This window comes from Marmota marmota, unplaced genomic scaffold (genome assembly GCF_001458135.2).
Source record: "Marmota marmota marmota unplaced genomic scaffold, marMar, whole genome shotgun sequence".
In the NCBI taxonomy this organism is placed as follows: Eukaryota; Metazoa; Chordata; class Mammalia; order Rodentia; family Sciuridae; genus Marmota; species Marmota marmota.
Genome location: NW_025999842.1, coordinates 25,099,115 through 25,118,928, shown reverse-complemented (window position 1 = coordinate 25,118,928; position 19,814 = coordinate 25,099,115). Strand labels below are relative to the sequence as shown.

The window sequence follows — 19,814 nt, the reverse complement described above, 5'->3', positions numbered from 1 at the left end:
CAGGGATTGAATTCAGGGGTACTTGGCCACTGAGCCACATCCCCAGCCATATTTTGTATTTCATTTAGAGACAGGGTCTCACTGAGTTGCTTAGCACCTCACTTTTGCTGAGGTTGGCTTTGAACTCGCAATCCTCCTACCTCAGCCTCCCAAGCTGCTGAGATTATAGGCATGCACCATGGAGCCAAGCCAGATTCATTCTTGATCTGCCTTCTCTGCCCATGTTTTTTTTTTTTTTTTTTTGCCTGGGCTGAATTTAGCCTTATCCTCTCATTCACAACCTAATTCAGCCATGCATTAAGCTGAGAAGGAGAAGAATAGGGTGGAGAGCTGGACTTCCCAGCTATAATTCCAGCCACCTCACGTATCTCTTTAACCCTGTCTATACTGAGAGAATGGTATTAGAAGGGAACAGTAATAGTTCCTAAAAAGGTTAGATCTACAAGTTCAGTATAGACTACAGGCCCAGCAATAGCCCTTAGAGCCAAGTCTGCCCTTGTGAACAGTTTGAAAACCAAAGAAATTATAAAGTCCTTTCAGTAGGTAGATGATCACTGCCCAGTCTTAACTTCAGTCTTTTCATAAGGTAAGGATAGCACTCCCACAGGCAATTTCATTTTTAATTCAGAGTTGGTTTTGAGGTTCCTATATTTCCACTGTAGCTCTCACTTAGAATAAAGTCTTAGAATTCTTTGAAATCACCTGATTCATTTGTCTCAAATGTGAACTAAGGTACTGAGGATATAATAGACTCATTCAAAGCCAGGAAACCAGTTAGTATCAAAGCCAGAAAGAGGACATTACTCTTTCTAGGAACTGTTTCACACTTCGGGATGCTATGCAGAGATTAGTTGTAAAAGAACACATAAGCATTTTCAGTAAAAGTTACACAGGAAAAGTAAAGTAAATCTTGGGGGAAAGTAGTCCAAAATGACTGCATTCTACTAGTCAATAGATTAGCTAGCTACCTGGAAATCAGAGTCAAATTAAAAGGTGAATTGTCCAGTCATCATGCAAACTTGAATCTCTAAGGGTGTGCCAATAAGATGGCACCCTTGTGTGAATTAAAAATATATGCTTTCCCTGGGCAGGTGCAGTCTCTCAAGAATAAAGACACTTCTTCCTCTGGGTGAATGCAGTCAGTCCCTGTCTTCAGTGTGGCAAGTAGACAGTGAGATGGAGTTTAGCTTCCACACCCCCCCCCCCAACCGAATATCCCTGTGTGTTTCCCAGAATTCCTCTCCTGAAGAGACTGCATGTGGGTAGGAGGAATGTTTTGATAAGCAACTCAAGGAGAACTGAGAGCCAAGGAGCAGGCATAGTCACTAGCCTACCTCTTAGGGGGTGACTGCATAAATGAATGGGGCACAAAGTTTGAGGTCACATCATAGAGGAGAGGCTGAAGGCTGCCCTAGAGTCCTTCTGTGTCTCATTCCCCACCCCACTCTCCACCCTATTCCAGGCCTAGAGTTCTAGGAATGGGTTGCTCTAGGTTAGAGCATGAATTTTCAGTGTTAATTCTAAAATTCCCTTAAAAACAAGCTGTAATGACAGAGCACTCTGGTGTTTATTCTGGAGATAGTACTCCAATTTTGAGACAGCTCAAATACTGCCTTTCTCTTCATTTTTTTCTATGGATAAAATTGAGTTCGCAATCAATTGATGAAGTTGAATCTTGATTCTGTCTTAGCTGTGCAATGACCTAAAAGCTTTCCACCTGATAGGGTTCTTTTTCCTTACCTATAAAATGGGCTTTGTTATAGGATTAAAGGAGACAACACAATCAAGTGTCCAGTGGGAGGGGAATGTATGCTCTCTTACCTTCCTTTCCACTTCATCTCACCCAGGTGCAATTTGTTGCTCTAGTCCACTGCATCTGTGCCACACACACACATCTTTAACTTTCAGGGCCCAAAGGAATCAGGCACCTGGATGTCTGACTGGAAGGGAAAAGGATGATACCTGAGGTTTAATTTGTCCTTTGAGTACCACAATTGTCATACTTTCTACCTCAGTCCTCTAAATTGAAATCCCAGGGAAGTTTCCCCTCCTAGTGGATGCCCTTGTAAAATATAGAATACACCTACTTGTTTCTGAAGAGAGAGGCCATCAGAGTGGTTTAGAATGAGTGCTGGCACAGTGAGACCTGGGTTGAATCCTGGCTCTTCTACTATTTGTGAAGCTCTGGACAAAAGTCAGTCCAATGACTATAACAGTCAAATTGGGATAATATTAGGTTTCATATCAGAAAGTTTAAATAGGACAACATCCTGGTGCTTTAAAAAATATTCAATAAGCATTAACTGTTTCTTATTAGAGGATCTGCTGGATCAAGTGTCTCTGAGATGCTCTTAAAGAACCCCCTCACAAGTGGCAGCAAGGGGCACCAATAAACAGTTCCTCGGTGGGGGTGGTGACTGGGACCAGGAACTGCAGGGTCCTCAGCCACTGTGTGTGTTTTCACTGTTCAGCATCAACAGCATGAGTTCTCCCAGGACTGAGAATTTTGGGATGACCTAAAAGATTAATCTAGGAACAGATATAGAAAATGATCATTACCCACCCTACCATGATTAGAAACGCTGACTAAAGGACGAGGCATGACTGAAATGATACCACAAAAGAATTAGAAGACACAAGTGTACTATAGTTACATGTTCACATTCAGGACATGAGGGACTTTCTGGCCCCACCCAAGCTCTTTTCCAGGACTTGTAAGAAACCAGGGATAGAAAACGCACTGTGTACACACAACAGCTTGGATGACTGGAGCTGAAAAGCCTTTTCTGGGTGATCTAGAGAACAAGACCAAAATACACACCTTCACTAGCTCTAAGATGAAGAAATATAACTATTAAAATTTCAAGGGTTTGAGTGAAGCATCGTGTTTACTGTTTTTCTCTCACAAGGATAACAGTAGGTGCTCAACATGTATAAACAGGAACCAAGGGAAGGAACCAGCAGAATAAGTAAAATATCCTAGATCATATGCAATCCCACCACCTTGGTCCCTTCTCAATCAGTAAATTTCAAATAGGGGCTCATCCATTGCCCTGAGAACTACTCAAAGAACCTCCAAAATCTCCATGCGGAACCAGCCGTTGTCCACCAGGGGTGCTGGGGTGGAGGGAGATGAGTTTCTTCCACGCTTATCACGATCTTTATTTCTTCCTTCCAAGTCCAGAATCGCAGGCAATGGAAATTAGGCCACTGCAGGAGCAGAGGCAAAGAAAGTCTCCCTTCCCCAACCCTCCCCGGCCCGGTAAAAGGGCGGCTGGATAAGATGAGGCAATCCATCAACAGGCAAAGCCTGAGTTTCCTTCCAGNTCGCGTCCGCTCCGGGAACCCGCGCCCTCCACGTATTCCTGCCCGTCCCCGGCCATGCTGTCCTTCCAGTACCCCGACGTGTACCGCGACGAGACCGTGGTGAGTACCCCTGCCGAGTCCACCGGGCTCCGGACCGCCGGTGCCCGCCCGCCTGGCCGACCGCCGCCTGCGGCTCCTCTCTCTGCAGCCCCTAGCCCCTGCGTCCCTCCCCTCCCCCTCGGCCTTTGTTTGCAAGAAACGGGCCGGGGGCGCGGGGGCCCGGCTGGCGGTCGCTGATGGTCTGCTGGCGGTCTGCTGGCTGCAGAGTCCGTGGTCAGCACCGCTTCCTAAAATCAATGGGGTCAAGGGCAGACGCCCGGCTAGGAAGGGGCGCCTTAAGGGACTAGGAAGACAGAAGGTGTCATTGCTTTTTGACTAGAGAAGCCTCTTAAATATGGTGGTAGGAGAAAGTGTACGCCGGTGTGTGCATGTGTGTTCGTGTGAGATGATGTAAGATTTAAAAACAGAAGCAAACTTTTAAAACTTAGAATTTTGAAGTCCTTGGAGTTGAAGCTCATTCATTCTGTTTTAAGTCTGCCCAGTCCTGAGCGGAGTGCTGGGCGTTGGTTGCCGCGGGAGCAGAGACCCAGACAGAGTAATAGGGAAAGAAAAGCAGGGACCCGCTATTGTCACCAGAGCTGGTGTAAGTTTTCTTACACAAGACAGGGAGTTGAGGGGTCATGGGGGATGGCCTTTTTCAAAGTAAGTTTTGCCTAGCGGGAGTTAGTCACTTACCTAAGCTGCAGAAGAATTCGAGGTAATTATTGAGATCCAGGGAGTGAAATTCTGAGCAGACACCTCTATTCTGGTGTAAAATTAGTTTGGCATTTTAAGAGCTGGATTGAATCCAGACATTGTGGTCATGATTCTTGTACAGATAGCCAAATTTCTCAGATCACTTAAAATAGAATAAGAAAAATATTTTTGTATGATACACTTCTCATTTTTTTTTGTTCTGTTTACTTTGACCTGATTTGTGCCAGAAATTTTGTACTCTAAAGCACATCTCACATTGGGGTAAAGGGTGCCAAGGCATTAAAGGACATATTGTTGTAAGTGAAGACTTCCAAGTGTATCTCATTCCCACTGGCCAGCTGGGAACCATGTCTCTTAAGTCTGTTCATCTGTTCACTTAGGAAATTTACCCTAACAGCCCAAGAAGTTCTTTCCCTGAGTCCCAAAGGTTTGTTTCCTTTGTATATGGGAGTAAAACCATACTGTTAGAATGGGAAAGAGGACAGATTGCTAATTCTGTTTTTTTCACTCACTAGCTAGGTGACTTTTGACAGATATACCTGTTACAGGCTTTTTTTTTTTTTTCCCACATATATGGACCATTAAGACTGACCTTAGGGCTTACTTGCTTCTGCAGGTTTGTTTTGTTTTTTAGGGTGGTTGTGTCTTGCTTAGTTCTTCGCTATTCTGTGTAGCAAAATCCTATAGTTGGTTTTTCTGTGTTCAACAGTTTCTGAAAGGGTTAAGTAGGGATTTTATAAGAACATTTAAAAGATTATAAACAACTTGGAAGGTTATACTCTGAATTTTAATATTCTCTAGTTTCTTCTCACCAAAGAACTCTTGATAACTAAGTCTAGTGGCCGAGGGAACACAGCTGGGGTCCAGCCTAGATCCTCTTCTGTTGCTCACTTAGTGTACTATCCCTGGCAGCCTGCATGGGCTGCCTTTTTCCTGAATCAGGGTTCTAGTCACTAAGCCCTAGGATTGACTTATGCATTTGATTTGGAACATGGGTTCGATTCTCACCAGCACTAGAGATGGCTATAGCTCTCTTTCTCACTTGAGCATCTTTCATCCACATGCTCAGCAGTTTCCTGCTGAACTATGGATTAGAGCATGGAACGCTTTTGGTGGATTTCTGCCTTCTTGGGTAAAAATTTGGAAACGATGACACTTCCTGTGCAGTTCTATGACCTTTTTCCATCAGTGTTTCTGTCAGGATATTCAGTCTTGCTCACACCATGATGAAAGAGTACTGGAAGGAGAACACAAAAGAGAATGGAGCTGATTTCCATCAGGAGGAGGAAATAATAGGTGAATTGAGATTGGGAGTTAACCAGTTGGATAGGGAGGAAGGACATTCCTGAAGTTGAGACTAAAATAAAGATACAGTTATGGAGGCCTGGTTGGTTGTAGAATTGCGTTTGTTTGTAGTATTAGGAAGGCCATTGTGACCAGGCCATTCATTTATGGGTAAGCTTGAATGAGGCTGGGAAGAGGAGCAGGACCAGGTTTGATGGGTCCTTCCAGCTGAGTGTGTCTGTATTTTATCCTGAGAGCAGTGGGCAAGCTGTTGTTCAGTATAGATAAAACATGGAACAGGGTTACCTAACACAGTGCCTTCTCAGGCCTCTGTTTTAAAACCTCTTGAGGAGGTGAGGAATGGTTTGCAAACTTACAATCAGATGGAAGAACCAGATATATTATATGATTTGCATTCAAGGAATGTGTCTGAGACCACCCCAATTGTAGGGTATGGTCTTATAAAAGAAAAAAAAAAAAAAAACTAGGGTGGTGTGTGGGCCACAGCTTCTGGAATTGACTGTGGGATCGCGCTGAAAATCAATTTCTTGTCCTCGTTAAAATGTCTTTTCAATGACCAACCTCAGTCTGCTTTAGATGACAGTGCCAGGTCTGGGAAGATACGGCTGTTTCTTTAGTGGTAGATGCCATTCAGTAGACAGCTTGGTATACCATACACAGGATTCTGATTCCCAGTGTAGCTGTGCACCTGCCTTTTCCCACCACGCCCTGCTCATTTGCTGAGTGATACAGCAGGATCTTAGATCCATAGGCTTTGTAGTTAGCTGTGGGTGGGTTACAGTCCTACTGCTTGTTAACCCTCAGACCTTTGTTAATTGCTTTAGTTCTCTCCAGCTTCAGGTTCCTCATCTGGCAAATGACTTCACAGTGAGGATCAAATGAAGTAATGTGGGTGAAATCTATGGCACAAATTTAACTCATAATCTCCAATATAAACAGTAAATCTGTTGGACTTCACTCTTATTAACCTCTCTGAATTGCATTTCATAATCTGTGAAATAAGAATGTCCACAACCCTCTTCCAGAGTTGTGGATATTCAGTAAATATTTATTACTTTGAGTCTAGCATTTGGCAATCAGTACCTTCTCTTAGTCATATAGTTAACATGATTTCTAGTTAATCTTTTCTACCTTTTTTTGTAAAAAGTTAAGTTCCTGGGTATGCCTTAGGACATTTTTTTAGTATCTGATCTCTACCTAATCTTAATCTTAATCCCAGGTCTGGCATAGATCTTGCATACTGGGTTGGAGATACTTTATAACTTTCAATTTTTTTTTTTATTTCATATTACCAAGGAAAAGAGAATTGTTATTTTAAGCCTGTTTTATAACCAAGGTGTGTAAAATATAAGACTTGCAGATGAGATGAAAAGCTTTCATTCAGTGGTGACAGCTAAACTCCAAAGAGGTAAAATTGAAAATTGGTAATTTTATGAAGACCCATCAGGAGAGATTTTAGTCAGGTTTTATATTCCTTGCTCTTGACAGTCAGTTGTATAGTGAGAATGGTTCCAGCATGTTCTGCTTCATCTATCCATTTCCTCGGGAGTTCTCTCACCTGCATCAGTTGAGAGAGATGCAGAAAGCCTGGTGTTGTAGGCCATGGAGGTTGTTCTCACCTGGCAGTGATTATGCTGGAACTTTAACCAGGGTGAAAAATAGGATTCAGATGTTCCTTTTCTAGGATACTTTGCTAGAAGGAATGATCCTTACCTTTTGATATTTTCAAACAAAGCAAGAGATATTGAAAACTCAATCCGAGACAGAGGTAACCTTGCCAATAACCTTGTGCAGAAAGCCTTGACTGGAAGACTCGCATTGATTACGGGCTTGATTGGAAAGACTTGTCATTGTGGCTTCAGTGGATTGGATTAATCTTGATAGTTTGAGGGGGAGAGGTTTCCTTTTGAATAAGTTCTTTAGGCATCATGATCTGGAGAGTGGTGACAAATTGACCCAGTTGTTCCTTCCAGCTCCCTTAACTAATCCCTGCGGCCAGGCCCTGGAATTTGTGCTATCAGAAGCTTCCCAGATGGGATGGCTCCCCTCTGGCAGGCTCTACTTATGCAAAGCAGCCCCTCACCCCACTTTGGTCGTGGGGATGTAGTCCAGTGGCACTCTACTGCGGAGCTACATCTGCAGGCCTTTATATTTTGAGACAGGTTGTCTAAATGGCCTTGAATTTGTAATCCTCCTGCCTCAACCTTCTGAGTCCCAGGATTTACAGGCCATACTGCCACGCCCAGCTTACCCAAAGCAATTTTATTTCTTCATATACCAGGATAGTTTAAATGGTTATGCTTTCATGTCTTGCTGTAAGTGAACAAAAGCATTTCGTAATAGTGTATAACAAGAAGAAGGGCTTCAGTTTAAAAAGTCTTAATTGCACGTAAACCACCTTTTTTAGCCGGTGACAATCATTCTGCCACGTATTAGTGACTTGCTTTTTGGCACTTGAGACTTAAAAACAAAACTGACCATACGCTGTATTGTAGGGAGACTTTCTGATCATAGGCAACGCTTAGCAAGAGCAGGAAAATAAGCACGTGTGGTGGCTCCTTCTCAGAGTGCCCTCCTCATGTGCCCACAGTATTGTGTCCTGTGCTTTGCCCCTGACTGCACATTTTCGAGTTTCTTTAGCACAGCAGCAGGCCTTTGTTTTGTGTTGTTCAGACAGAGCAGTTTCCCATTCTGACCTTTCATCTTTCTTCCCTCTGCAGCTAAAATGTTCTTTTCACAAAGAGTGGCTTGACACCTTTGAGAACCTGCCAATTTTGGTTCATGTGGTAATTTGGGCAGACATGTTGCCAGTGAGCCAATTAGTTAGTATTTTTTGTCCCTTTCCTATTTCTCCATCACATTGAGAAAATACTAATTTTAATTGGGTTTAGGCCCTAATTATCTAACAGCTCCATATTGTCTTTTGCAGGTACAGGATTATCATGGGCATAAAATTTGTGACCCTTATGCTTGGCTTGAAGACCCAGACAGCGAACAAACCAAGGTAATTTCGGCTCATAATTAAAGATAGGCAGGCTTAGTAGTCAGCCTAGACTGCAGTTGTCAGTCTTTCTAGCCTCTCTCTCCTGTTTTTTCTGCCACAGGATGGTGTGTGTGCCTGGTGGTACTACCACTTTTTGTCAGATGATTCATGGGGAAAATGACCAAAGTATGTATAGTCCCCAGGGGAAAGTCAAGTAACTTATTAGTTTGTCATGACACTAATGAACCAAGTATTTGAAATGAAAGGATTAGGAAGGAAGGAAGGAAATGGATTTTCACTGAAGAAAGATGATCTGAAGAAAAAATTGCCTAATGCATTTTTTTTCCCCAAAGGAGAGAAAGTCTTACATATTGAACAAATGCTGTTTTGCAAGCTGAATGCTGAGCTTAGGCTACTTTTTGATTTTAACACAACAAACAAGAACTGAATTAAAATATAAGAACAGTCTTATATTTTATAAAGGTAATGTGGTGGAGGGGAAAATTTCTCTCTCTTTTTTTTTTTTTTTTGTTATAAAAACAGTGCATTCTGTTCTTTTGGAGAAAAACATATTATTCCAAGGAATCATCTAAAGTTTCACTTCATTAACAAAGCTGCCCCTAATTGCTCTGTCCTCTGGATAGTTTTCCTGTCTTTGAATGAAGTTCATTATTTATACATACTTTAAGTGGTTAATTAAGCTTGCTTGCGAGGAGGAATGGTGTTTCTCAAATTCACCTTAAGATCTTTGACTCTTATTTATGACCATAGTACATATTAACTCAGTGCATGAGAACATGTGTACTATTTCTGATGCACTCACCATTCCAGAAGTTGGAACTTGTTTACAGTCCCAGAATACATTTCCCATTAAAAAAAAAAAGAAGAAGGTGAAAAGAAAAATGTCAAAGCTCTCTGGGCAATTTCCAGACCAGCCTCCAAAACTCTGTTCCTTAGCTCCTCCTCATCATGTGGGCCTTTGCCATCACACATACTAATGTTTCCTGAAGAACTGAGGTCATATTCCCAGGTTCAGATTCACAAAGCCATTTGGATTTTCCAGAAAGCATCCCCTCCTGATGTGTGCCTGGTTAATGGAATCAGGACCTCCCTGCTTTGACAAGGAAAGGCATGTGTGAGAGAGGGGTGCCAGACAGGGACATGGTGATATATGGCAGAGGAGAAAGTGGAGGCAGGAGGAGGTCGCTCTTACTGGAGTAAAGCCCATGGCTATCTCTCCCTTCTTTCTTCTATGCCACCCTGGCTTGCCTGCTTTCCTTTCTACCATCCTCACCTGTTCTTTGCAACTGGAGTCTCTTCTCCTTGCTTTTCTATGGAAGCCCTTACAGCTTTCCTTATCCTTTATTCCTGAAGTCAGCATACTACCATCTCCAGATTTTCTAATGGTCGTTACTTTATTCTATAACCATACATTCTCTTCCTTTTCTAATTCCTTCAAGAAAGACAGAGGTCTTGTGGGTAAGAGTGGTTGACATTTGTGTTTTCATTTTTCTTCAAAGAAGCCTTGGGTTTTAGGTGAATGGGTAGAAATTCCAAGGTGAGAAACAGATGAGTGTCTTTGGGAATAGGGAAGACTCTGGCTCTGCAGTTAAGACCAGGGGTAGAGGTAAACAGGTGTGAGTTGTTGCCTCAACTGTCACCTACAGGTGACCTTGACCACCTGCATTGGACTAAGCTGAGACCAAGGGATTGAGGCTGGGAGTGGAGAGTTGCAGGCAGTTGTGTAACTGTAATGGATAGAAAGCACCAGGGAAGAACATGAACTTACCAAGTATCCCTGGTAGACCTGTCCCCAAGGACATGATGATATCTTTGCCTGAAGCCTGAGGTACACCCTGGAGTTTGCCAGCCTTTTTTAGTGATTGATCAATTCAGCCACAGCAGACTTTGTTCTTCATTGAAGATGCACACTTTGCTGTTCCTTAGTTGGTAGTGGCTGGTCCCATGGATGACAAGCTACTTACTAATGCCAAGCTTCCAATTAGTGGATGAAGCTGCTCATCAGTGAACTCGTTAATGTCAAGCTTCCAATTAGCAAGCTTGCAGTCAGCCCTTGATAGAAGCTAATGACATTGAAGTATATGCTATTATTTTTGTGGTATACATTTATAGGATGCTTACTGTGTGCCAGATAATTTCTTGAGAGTTTTATGCACCCCGTCTCATTTAATTCTCTAACTCTTGAGTAGATCTTTTTATTTTTTCCATTTTACAGGTGCAGAAATTGAGGTACTAAGTGATTGAGTTGCCCATGGTCACTTATCTAGTGTGTTCCTAGATAGTTCAGGTGATTATCAAGTTTGTGTTAAATTCAAAGTAGGGAGACTTGAGGCTGTAATAGCTTGGGATGCAGTCTGTAGGACTTTATTCATGTCTATGCTTGCCATGGGACTCTGTGAGCCTTCATGCCCGGACCCTGGACCATCCCCCATACCCACAGTAACCTGTGTGACAGCATGCCATAGGTGTCAGGGTGGGCAGCCCATGCCATCTCACTGCCTGTTAAATACACACCTCTCTTACTCCTCTAAACAGGCTTGTTATTAATGTGGGCTAGTGTGTCATTTGGAGTTGAAGGGGTTAAATTTTGTTCTCAGATCAAAAGGATAGTAGGGTGTATTTTTCTTTTCTTTTCTTTTTTTCGTTGTGGGGTGGTAGGGAGTGAACCTAAAAAGCAGCAGGAACGTTTTCTGCTGGTGGTCATAAGCATACCCACAGGGTGCATTGGCCATGCCTTGGTGTGAAGAGAATGTTAACATCACCTCCAAAACAAAGAAAAGGCTGCTTGTTACATTTTTTAATAAAAACCTGTCAGAAGTGGGAAACATTTGTAGCTGTTTTATACTGAGATCTGAAATGCTATCAGTAGATCTTTGATTCAATCGTGTATTTAGTATAGGTTACCTAATTTTGACAGTGCCTGGCATGTAAGGCTTTATTCTTTATAAAAGAATCTTGGGACAAACTGGTAGCTTGGAATATTTTTTAAAAACAGGGATAGGAGGGGGTTGAATCTGGGTGAATCCTTTCAAGCTGCCAGTGCCCGTATAACCCTGTTTTGTAGCAGATATTCCAGATTGCAAATCACATACCACTAGATTGATTCTATGAAGCAGATTCAACTCTGACAGGAAAACTTAACAGAAATGTTTTTAAAGAGGAAACAGTAGACCAGTACTGCCTAACAGATAGATAATGCATATGTAATTTAATTTATTGTAGCCACATATAAAAAGTAAGGAATGAAATTAGTTTTATTTTGTACAGTATATCCAAAACATTCCTCTTTTTTTGCTAATGTTGGGACTTGACCCCAGGCCCTTGTGTGTACTAGGCAAGTGCTGTACCACCAAACTACATTCCCAGCCCTCCGAATTATTTCTACATGTAATCAGTATAAAATATTATTAAGATGTTTTTACAATCTTTTTTTAAAAACTGATTTTTTAGATTCCACCATGTAATTGACACATCGCATCATTTCAGCCATATTTCAGTGCTCAGGAGCCACAGGGGGCTAGTGCCTACCATATTGGACAATGAAGATATGCACTCTTTCTTGTAAGAGTATGTGTAAAAAATATAAATAAAAATGAGCAGATTAAAAACCATCAGTTTTTGTCACAGGAATTTAAGAGCAATTTAATATTAATATAAATAGAAAATTGTATAAAGCTTTATAATTATACTAATTGATATTAAAAAAAAAACTTAAAATTCAAAGCTGAAAGTGGGATTCAACTGCTTGAACAAGATTACACGAAGATAGAATGTTCTCTGACATTATTTTTATATGTCCTGCCATGCTTTAACCAACGAAATAAAACATGAATCAAAATATGGTGGAAGAGAAAACAACATTATCATTAATTGCAGATTATATATTCATGCATCGGGAAAACCTAAGGGAAATAACTGAAAATTTATGAAAATTAGTTCAATAAAGCAACTCTGTACAAAGTAAACATAAAATCCATAGTACATACCATCAATAATGAAAAAAGAATCCATTTGATAATAACAAAAAGCAAATATGAATAACAAAAAGCAAATACCTGAGGATAAAAAGGAGAGCAAGACTACTGGGACAGTAGTAATGTCACTATCAGAAAAGGGAAGATCTGGGGCTGCGGATGAAGGTCAGTGGTGGAGCGTTTGCCCTGCATGCCTAAGGCTGTAGATTTGTTTCCCAGCATTAAAGAAAACAAACAAGAAACAAAACAAAAATAGAGAAATTGTTGGGGAGATCTGGAAAATGGCAAGTTTGTGGCTTCGTTGGTTATAGTGAAAACCCGAAATAATCATTTCCCAACATGAGGGAAGTGATTGCACAAATAGAATACATTTTCTTAATGAGATGGTGTGAATTTATTAACTCATTGAGCTATCGAGATTGCTCAGTAACATGAAAAAGTGGCTATGGTAGAACACTGAGAGAAGGATGCAAGGTCACAGTGCTCCAAATGACTACGACTTAAAATACCTTTGTGAAAACTATTCTAGGAGACTCTGTAGGAAATACAAACCAAACATCAAAAGTAAGATAAAGGCAAAACTCAGGCTTCAAACCTTTTTAGACATTGAAGTGTGCTATGCTCTTGAAATGTATAAACCGTAGTGAAATCTCAGTGGTATGAATGGGTCATCAGGTAACCATGGAAATTTTCAGTATGACATGTGAGGGAAGCAGTTTGCAGCCATTACAGTGATTCAAAGCCAAGATGGGCAGGCTTCAAAGGCCCATGCTTCCCATTCCATGGGCATTTCCAGCTTATGCTCTGCAGCTTCTAGAAGTTTGCAGCAGTTTTGGTGTACCCCAAAGTTTTGGTAACTTGAGCCCTACAGTCTAGTAATAAGAAGGATTCATTCCCTCCCACTTCGTCCCTCCACTGAAATTCATCTGCATATAGTTAGTCAACTTCCTAATCTTAACCTTCCTGATTTCCCTCTGGTATGTGTACTTACTTTTCATGGCAAACAAAACCACAAACTCCAAACCCCACACTTTGTCTGAGCCCTACCCAACTTTTTTCTTCCTCAGTTGGTCTCCTGGCCCCTTTGTGTATGCCCAGTTCAGGTCCTATTTTATCATGAGCCATCTCCATCTCCCTCTCTCTCTTTCTGCTGCTAACAAGCCTCTCCGTGGCAACACCTTTACCTTTGTTACACTTCTTTGTAACATCTCCCATCAATATACAGAAAGGTTCTCAACTCAGGAGGTTCTATTAACAATTTTCGGCTTGACTGGTGAGAAGGCAGTGCTCATTCAATGGAAGTCATACTTGGAACTTTGAATGTTGATCTTTTCCTGAGCTAGCAATGTGCAGGATGATTGATCCTTCCCTGTAATACTGGCAGCAGCAGCAAGCCCTGGCCTCCAGCCAGCCACCAGGAGTAAAAGTAAATCACTGTGTGTTGTGTTGCTACACAGTGCTGTTCAGTAGGTTAGTGTATACAACATGGTTTTGACTGACTGTATTTTATCCTTATGGGTTTCTCAGGATATAATGCTACTCCAGGTTGAGGAACTTATGAAACCATTCTCTCTGAGATCAGTGATGGCCCAGTTGCCAAGTCCTGTGACTTTCAAAAATCAGTATCATGTCCAGGGGGAGCTGGGCAGACTTGTGTATACTGGCAAGGGACCTGTCCTTCCCCTTGCCCTGCATTGCCTCTGTGGTCTTTGGAGTTTGTTCCCATTGCTTTCATCATCTGGGCAGAATCTTAGATCACTGGGGGAATATTGAATTAATATTTATTCTTCCTGGCCTCTTCACCCACGTGCTACCAGGCAGTTCACATTACATATCCCTTTGCTCCCTTCCTGATAGTGATTAAATGATTCCCTTTTCCTTCTCTGACTTGGCTTTGCAATCACAAAGGATCCATGGTCCAGATAGAGAAGCCATGTCGTCATAACCTTAGTCTCCCTATTCTATACTACGTTATTTTGGCTTCATCCTCTTAACTGAATATTCCAGGAGTTTACTGAGTAACTGAAGGAGATATATAGATAAAGGAGACATTCACACCTTACAAGGTATAGCCACCTTACTTATAATTAACTGTCAAGTCAAAATTTTACTGAGACGGTCCTGGGGCTTGGGAACACTAGTTAATCAAATGTAGACTATCAGCTGCTTATATCTGAAGACTAATTTTTCCCCACTTGAGTACTACCCTGGACAAAATGAGAATAATGACAGTACATTTCCTTTGTGGATCCTGACAGAACTCTTAACAGGAACAAACAACAGGAATAACAAAAGTTTTGTATATAGTCATTCCTTCTAAAACAATAAGATAAAATTTCCATTTGTTTCAGAGGGGATGAAAGGAAGACACACTTTAGATCTTATAGTACATTATATGCTCTCCCTTCCCATGAGTAGTTAGAGGCAGCCCTATATCTGCTGGGAAGGGATTCTTAGAAGCAGTCTTACAGGGTAGAAAACCTGGAAATTCCCTCTCCTCTTCCCTTGTACCAGCACTGTTTCTTTAGCAGGAAAGATCTAGATCTTAAAGGATTTCTGATCATCTCAACCTATTGAAACATCCTAGCATTTCAATGAAGATATTTTATAATGTCACAGAGATCAGTGGAGAACAGAGTTTAGGGAGGTTAACCTGCCTTCCATGGCGCCCTTCCTCTGAAATCAGTTTTTTGTTTTTTGCTTGCTTTTGTGTTTTTTCTTTAAGTTTAACCCTGGGAGGGCTGTAGCAGGAGTTTGTGTTCATCTCCGGTTTTAGTCTGGCCCAGGTTCACCTGGATCTAGTGCTTTCCCTAGAGTGGGTGCCCAGCCAAACTCTGAAAAAATAATAGTACGGACCCATGTGAGCAGGGTTTCCTCTGTTGTTGCCTGTCCCAGTCAGGCCACAGCATTGTCAGACTGACCAAGAACAAGTGAGCAAGAAGCTCACTCCTGAAACTTTCAGTACCATGAAGGCTAAGAAGACAGAAGATAGCCGTGAAGGCTGAATATTGGAGCTGAAGGATATTGGGAATCACAGGTATGAAAAAACTCGTTGGTTAACTTTGTTCCTTGAAGACTTCAGACTGGGAATATCCTCTTTGTGGATCGTTCCTCTATCCTGTGATGTCCAGTGCTTCTGTGTGGAAGATGGAATATCTGTCATTTGGGACCAGAAGTCAGAAGACACACACTTTGGTCTTCTGTTTTCTTCTGTGGCCTGGAAGTTACCGAATCGGGATTCATTTTCTTTGTCTATGAATAAAATCATATATGTTCACTTAGCTGCAAGGTGTAATGACACCCAAGTGAGAATGTTTGTAGAAGTCCTCTTCACATGCCAGTGAAGAGGGTGCTGTTTGGCACTGTTGCTTAAACCCTTTGGAATGCAGATGGTCCGATTCTGCTCCCTTAGTTGTTTAGTTGGAATATTGAACTTCATAGCCTCATCTCTTTATTTCATCCACGAAACGCAGCCCAATTTTCCTTTTGAATTCTGTGTTTTTCACAAAAAAAAGATGCATTCTTGGCATTAACTTTTGAATGGAGCTGTGACTTTTAAGTGTGGTTTCATTGTTCTGAGCCTAGTGATTAAACTAGGCAAAGACCACCTTAAAGCAATTTGATAGGATCTCGTTTAATTAGTACCTTGTGAATCCCACCCATAAAGCTAGCCTTCGAAACGCCCTTCCACCCATTCATTAATATTTCACGTAAGGACCTGGATTGAGACTTGCTACTGTGTGTCATTTCTTCTTTAGTGCAGACAGGAAATGCTTTCAGCAAATATATTACCACACATTATCTCAATCTTCAAGACTTCTTATGTCTCAAATGTCTCATTACTTCCCATGGGGATGTTTAGCCTCATTACAGTCTATAGACATACTTCCCATAAGTCCACACTTGAAATATGTACTTAGGGTACAAATTCCTTTTAATTTCTGGCTGGGATAATTGTCAAAGGTATGAGGAAGTTGCTGATACTAGGTCATGCCTTTCTTCTAAGCACTGATTTTCCCTTTTCTTTTTCTACCTCCTTTCTTTTTGCTTTCTCTAACCGTGTTTTCAATGCAAGCAGTGGAGACCAGTTCTGGCCAAGTTATGGAAATAGGGGGCTTATGACAAGGATATGAGGACAGTTGCAGGGATGGACTGAAGGCCAGGCTTGAGCAACTAGATCCTAGGGCAGGAATTCCCACTCTTCATCCAGTGCTGCTAATGCATTGATGATTTTCACTGATTCAATCCCCTTTTCAAGTGACTACATCCCCAGAGAGGAAGTCTTGATTGGCCAAACTCTGGATGTGTACATGTCCCTCCACACTGCATCAGTCAGAGGAGGTTTTTGTAGAAGCTCCTGGAATGGCAGGAAAGCAGCCTGTCTCACTTAGACGGGAGGGAGCGTGGCCTCATCCTCTCTTTATATTTGCTCCATCCCCCTTTTTCCCTTCCTCCCCTCAACCTTCTGTCATCAATTTACCCTCTGTTTCCTGTGCCAAGTATTAGGTTAAATGATGTGGATACACCATCGTAAGATACAGATGTTGTGTGTGCCAGTGTGGAATTTACTTGCTACCCTGGGAGGACGAGAGGTTGCAGATGGCCAAGCCAGAGGTTAGTGCCCAGAGGAACTGGGCTGCATCTTGAGTCGAGGCTAGGAATCTAACCCCATTCATTTACTGTTATGAAAACCTCCATTGTAGAAGAGCAGACCTAAACCACGGATGAAATTGATACTACTGGTTACCAGTAACGAGTTCTGCTTCCTCACGTGTTGTTTTATAACACTAGAGAAGCACACCAAGGCAAACATATAAAGTAGGATTTATTTATAAAGGGGTAACATAGACTTCTCCTGGGAGGGAGAAGCAGGCCATAGCTAGTATCCTGGTATCCCAAAAAGTAAGAGCATTCTGCCTCTTTTATACATTGTTGATTTTCTTTGTTCTCCTGCTCTCTTCCTACTTATCTCTCCCTTCCTGCATGACTAGGCCCAGGTGGGATGACCAAAGGTGAGAAGAAAACAGACAGGGGGGCCAAATGGAGTGATCCAGGCAGGAAGGGGACCCTGGGTACATTAATTAACAACTTTTATAACTTCCTGTAGGGAGGGACAATCCCTGGGACATATGACCTAAGCAATAGGTTGGAGCAGGGGCAGGTTATCTTGATAAGGGTGAAGGAAAAGCTGTGAAGACGTTAATATTTCAATCCCTCTGTTACCCTTGCCTGTCTGCCTGTCTAATTCTGCCTTCAAAGTGCTTGAAGTACTTGCCATTAATATTTTCCCTGTAGGCAGTTACTCAGCTTTGGTATCAGTGATGTGGTTTTTCTGTAAGGAATGTTGACATCACATACAGTATCTAGGGGCTAGTGGTGTAGTTCAGTGGGAGAGCACTTGCATAGCAGGTGCAAGGCCCTTGGTTCCATCTCCAATAATGTAAAAAAAAAAAAAAAACAAAAAGAATAGATAAAAGACAGACATACTTATCTTTGGGAAAACAGCTTACAGCTAAAGAAATAAGATAATTATGACTTCTTTGAACCTACTTTGTTTATTTAATTTTTTTCATATTTAGTTGCCTAAAATTCATTTTACTATCCCATTCTGTCATGTCTAATGGGAAAAAGTGCACACTCAAAAAAATCATCTGGGGCACTTGTTAAAAACACAGGTGCCCAAGCTCTGCTTCTGGAGCATCTGATTTCAGTAGAGATCTGTATTCCCATCCTTGAGGTAGTTCTTTAGAAGTAGAAAGACAGGTTTGAATTATAGCTCCACAGTTTTACTGGATGTGAGGCCATGTTTTTAGCCTCTCGAAGCTTCAATTTTCTGGCCTATAATTTGGAGAAAACCACCTTACATAGTTGTGGTGAAAATTAAGTGTTTTTGAACCATTCTTCAAAGCGACAGGCACACAATAAGTGCTTAATAAATGTTCACTGTTGCCTTAGCACCAATCATTAAATAGCATAGAAATTATCTACTTCTGGAACCACTGAAAGGCCTTGTTTTTACAGCAATCCAGGATAAGTCTTTTTATTAATCCTTAGGCTATTTTCCCCACTTTATTCATGGTTATTGCTCTGCTCAGATTTTCTTGTTGGATCACTTTTAGTCATTTGTGTTCCTTAGAAAATTATCCATCTTGTTGAAGTTTTCAACTTTACTGGCAGGGGTTATTCTCTTGAAATGATTTTACTCTCCCTGTCTGTGGTTACATTTCTTTGTCATTCCTAATTTCTGAGTATCTATAACTTTTTTCCCCTTTTTGTGATTAGTTTAGCCAGACCTTTGGTACATCTAACTACAAACCTTTCTTTTAAAGAAGCAGTTCAATGACATAAAAGTTATACTTTTTAAATTTTCCTAGTTCATTAACTTTTTTTTATTCCAAACACTTTTTGATTTGAATGTTTAATTTCATTTTTTTTTAAATCTAATGGTAAATCCCTTTAGTGCAAATAACTTATTCTAGTTCCAGGTAGATAATCTGCAGTCAAACTCCTCTGAGTTCCTCCTCCTCCAAGCCTGCTCCTGGTCATCCAGCCTCACATTGCTCAGCAAACTCATGGCCCCTGGGAGGGCTATTGTAACCAGGACTGTTGATGAGCAGCACCTTAAACCCAGCTCAGTCTGGCTCCTAAAAGAAGAAGAGCTGCGTAGCTCACAGGATTGGAGTCCAGGGTGAATGCATTTATGCTAGTCTGGACCAGGGTGCACATGGTATTTCTGGGAATCAGTCTCTTTGTCTCTTAGGTCCTCTTCTCATCTTTAATCATTTTGTTTTTAGCCACTTCTCCTATGTGATAAGGAAAGATGGGTCTTATCTCTAGGTTTTACACAGTCCTTAACAGCCCCATCTTTCTTGAGATAATTTCTATCTGCCAGTGTTCAGCTCTGCTCATGAAAAAAACCCTTTATGATTGCTTTGCTAGGGTTCACAACTACTTTATTGACTGTTGCTCGTAGAGGGAAATTGATGGGGGAAACACTGCTAATAAAAACAGTTTACTTATATTGAAGAATGTAGAAGGGAGTTAGCATAGAAAATAGTGGTATCTGTAATATCTGTGTCATGGAGGTGCCAGCTACAGGAACCCAGGATCCTTACTGAGAGTGCACAGTTGCAGATGATAAAATCTGATGGAGAAAGAAAGTCAACTTCAGATTCTTTGAAGACATAACTTTCATTTTCTGGACCCAGTCCTTTTATTTGAGTACCTCACCTGGGCCAGATGTTCCTCCTTGAGTACATTGTGTAGGTGGCATATCTAGACAAGCACACTCAGTTTCTCAGGCCTGGTCCTGTGCATTCCCAAAGTAACTGCTGTGGGACTAGAACAGGTGGGCTCCTCTGGTGTGTGTGCAAGTCATGCTAAGGACAGCTGCAGCTTTTTCCTGCAAG

At 41.5% G+C, this 19,814-nt stretch overlaps 1 protein-coding gene across 1 annotated transcript in view; it reads left to right on the top strand.

The window, feature by feature from the left end:
- Positions 1-3,323: 3,323 nt before the first annotated feature.
- The window catches only part of LOC107154125 (prolyl endopeptidase), a 112,040-nt gene continuing 95,549 nt past the window's right edge, over positions 3,324-19,814 (top strand). The window contains exons 1-2 of the mRNA XM_015499715.2: positions 3,324-3,426; positions 8,357-8,431. Of these exons, the coding sequence (XP_015355201.1) occupies positions 3,382-3,426; positions 8,357-8,431 (120 nt within the window). The 5' untranslated portion in view covers positions 3,324-3,381. The remainder of the gene's footprint in view (positions 3,427-8,356; positions 8,432-19,814) is intronic.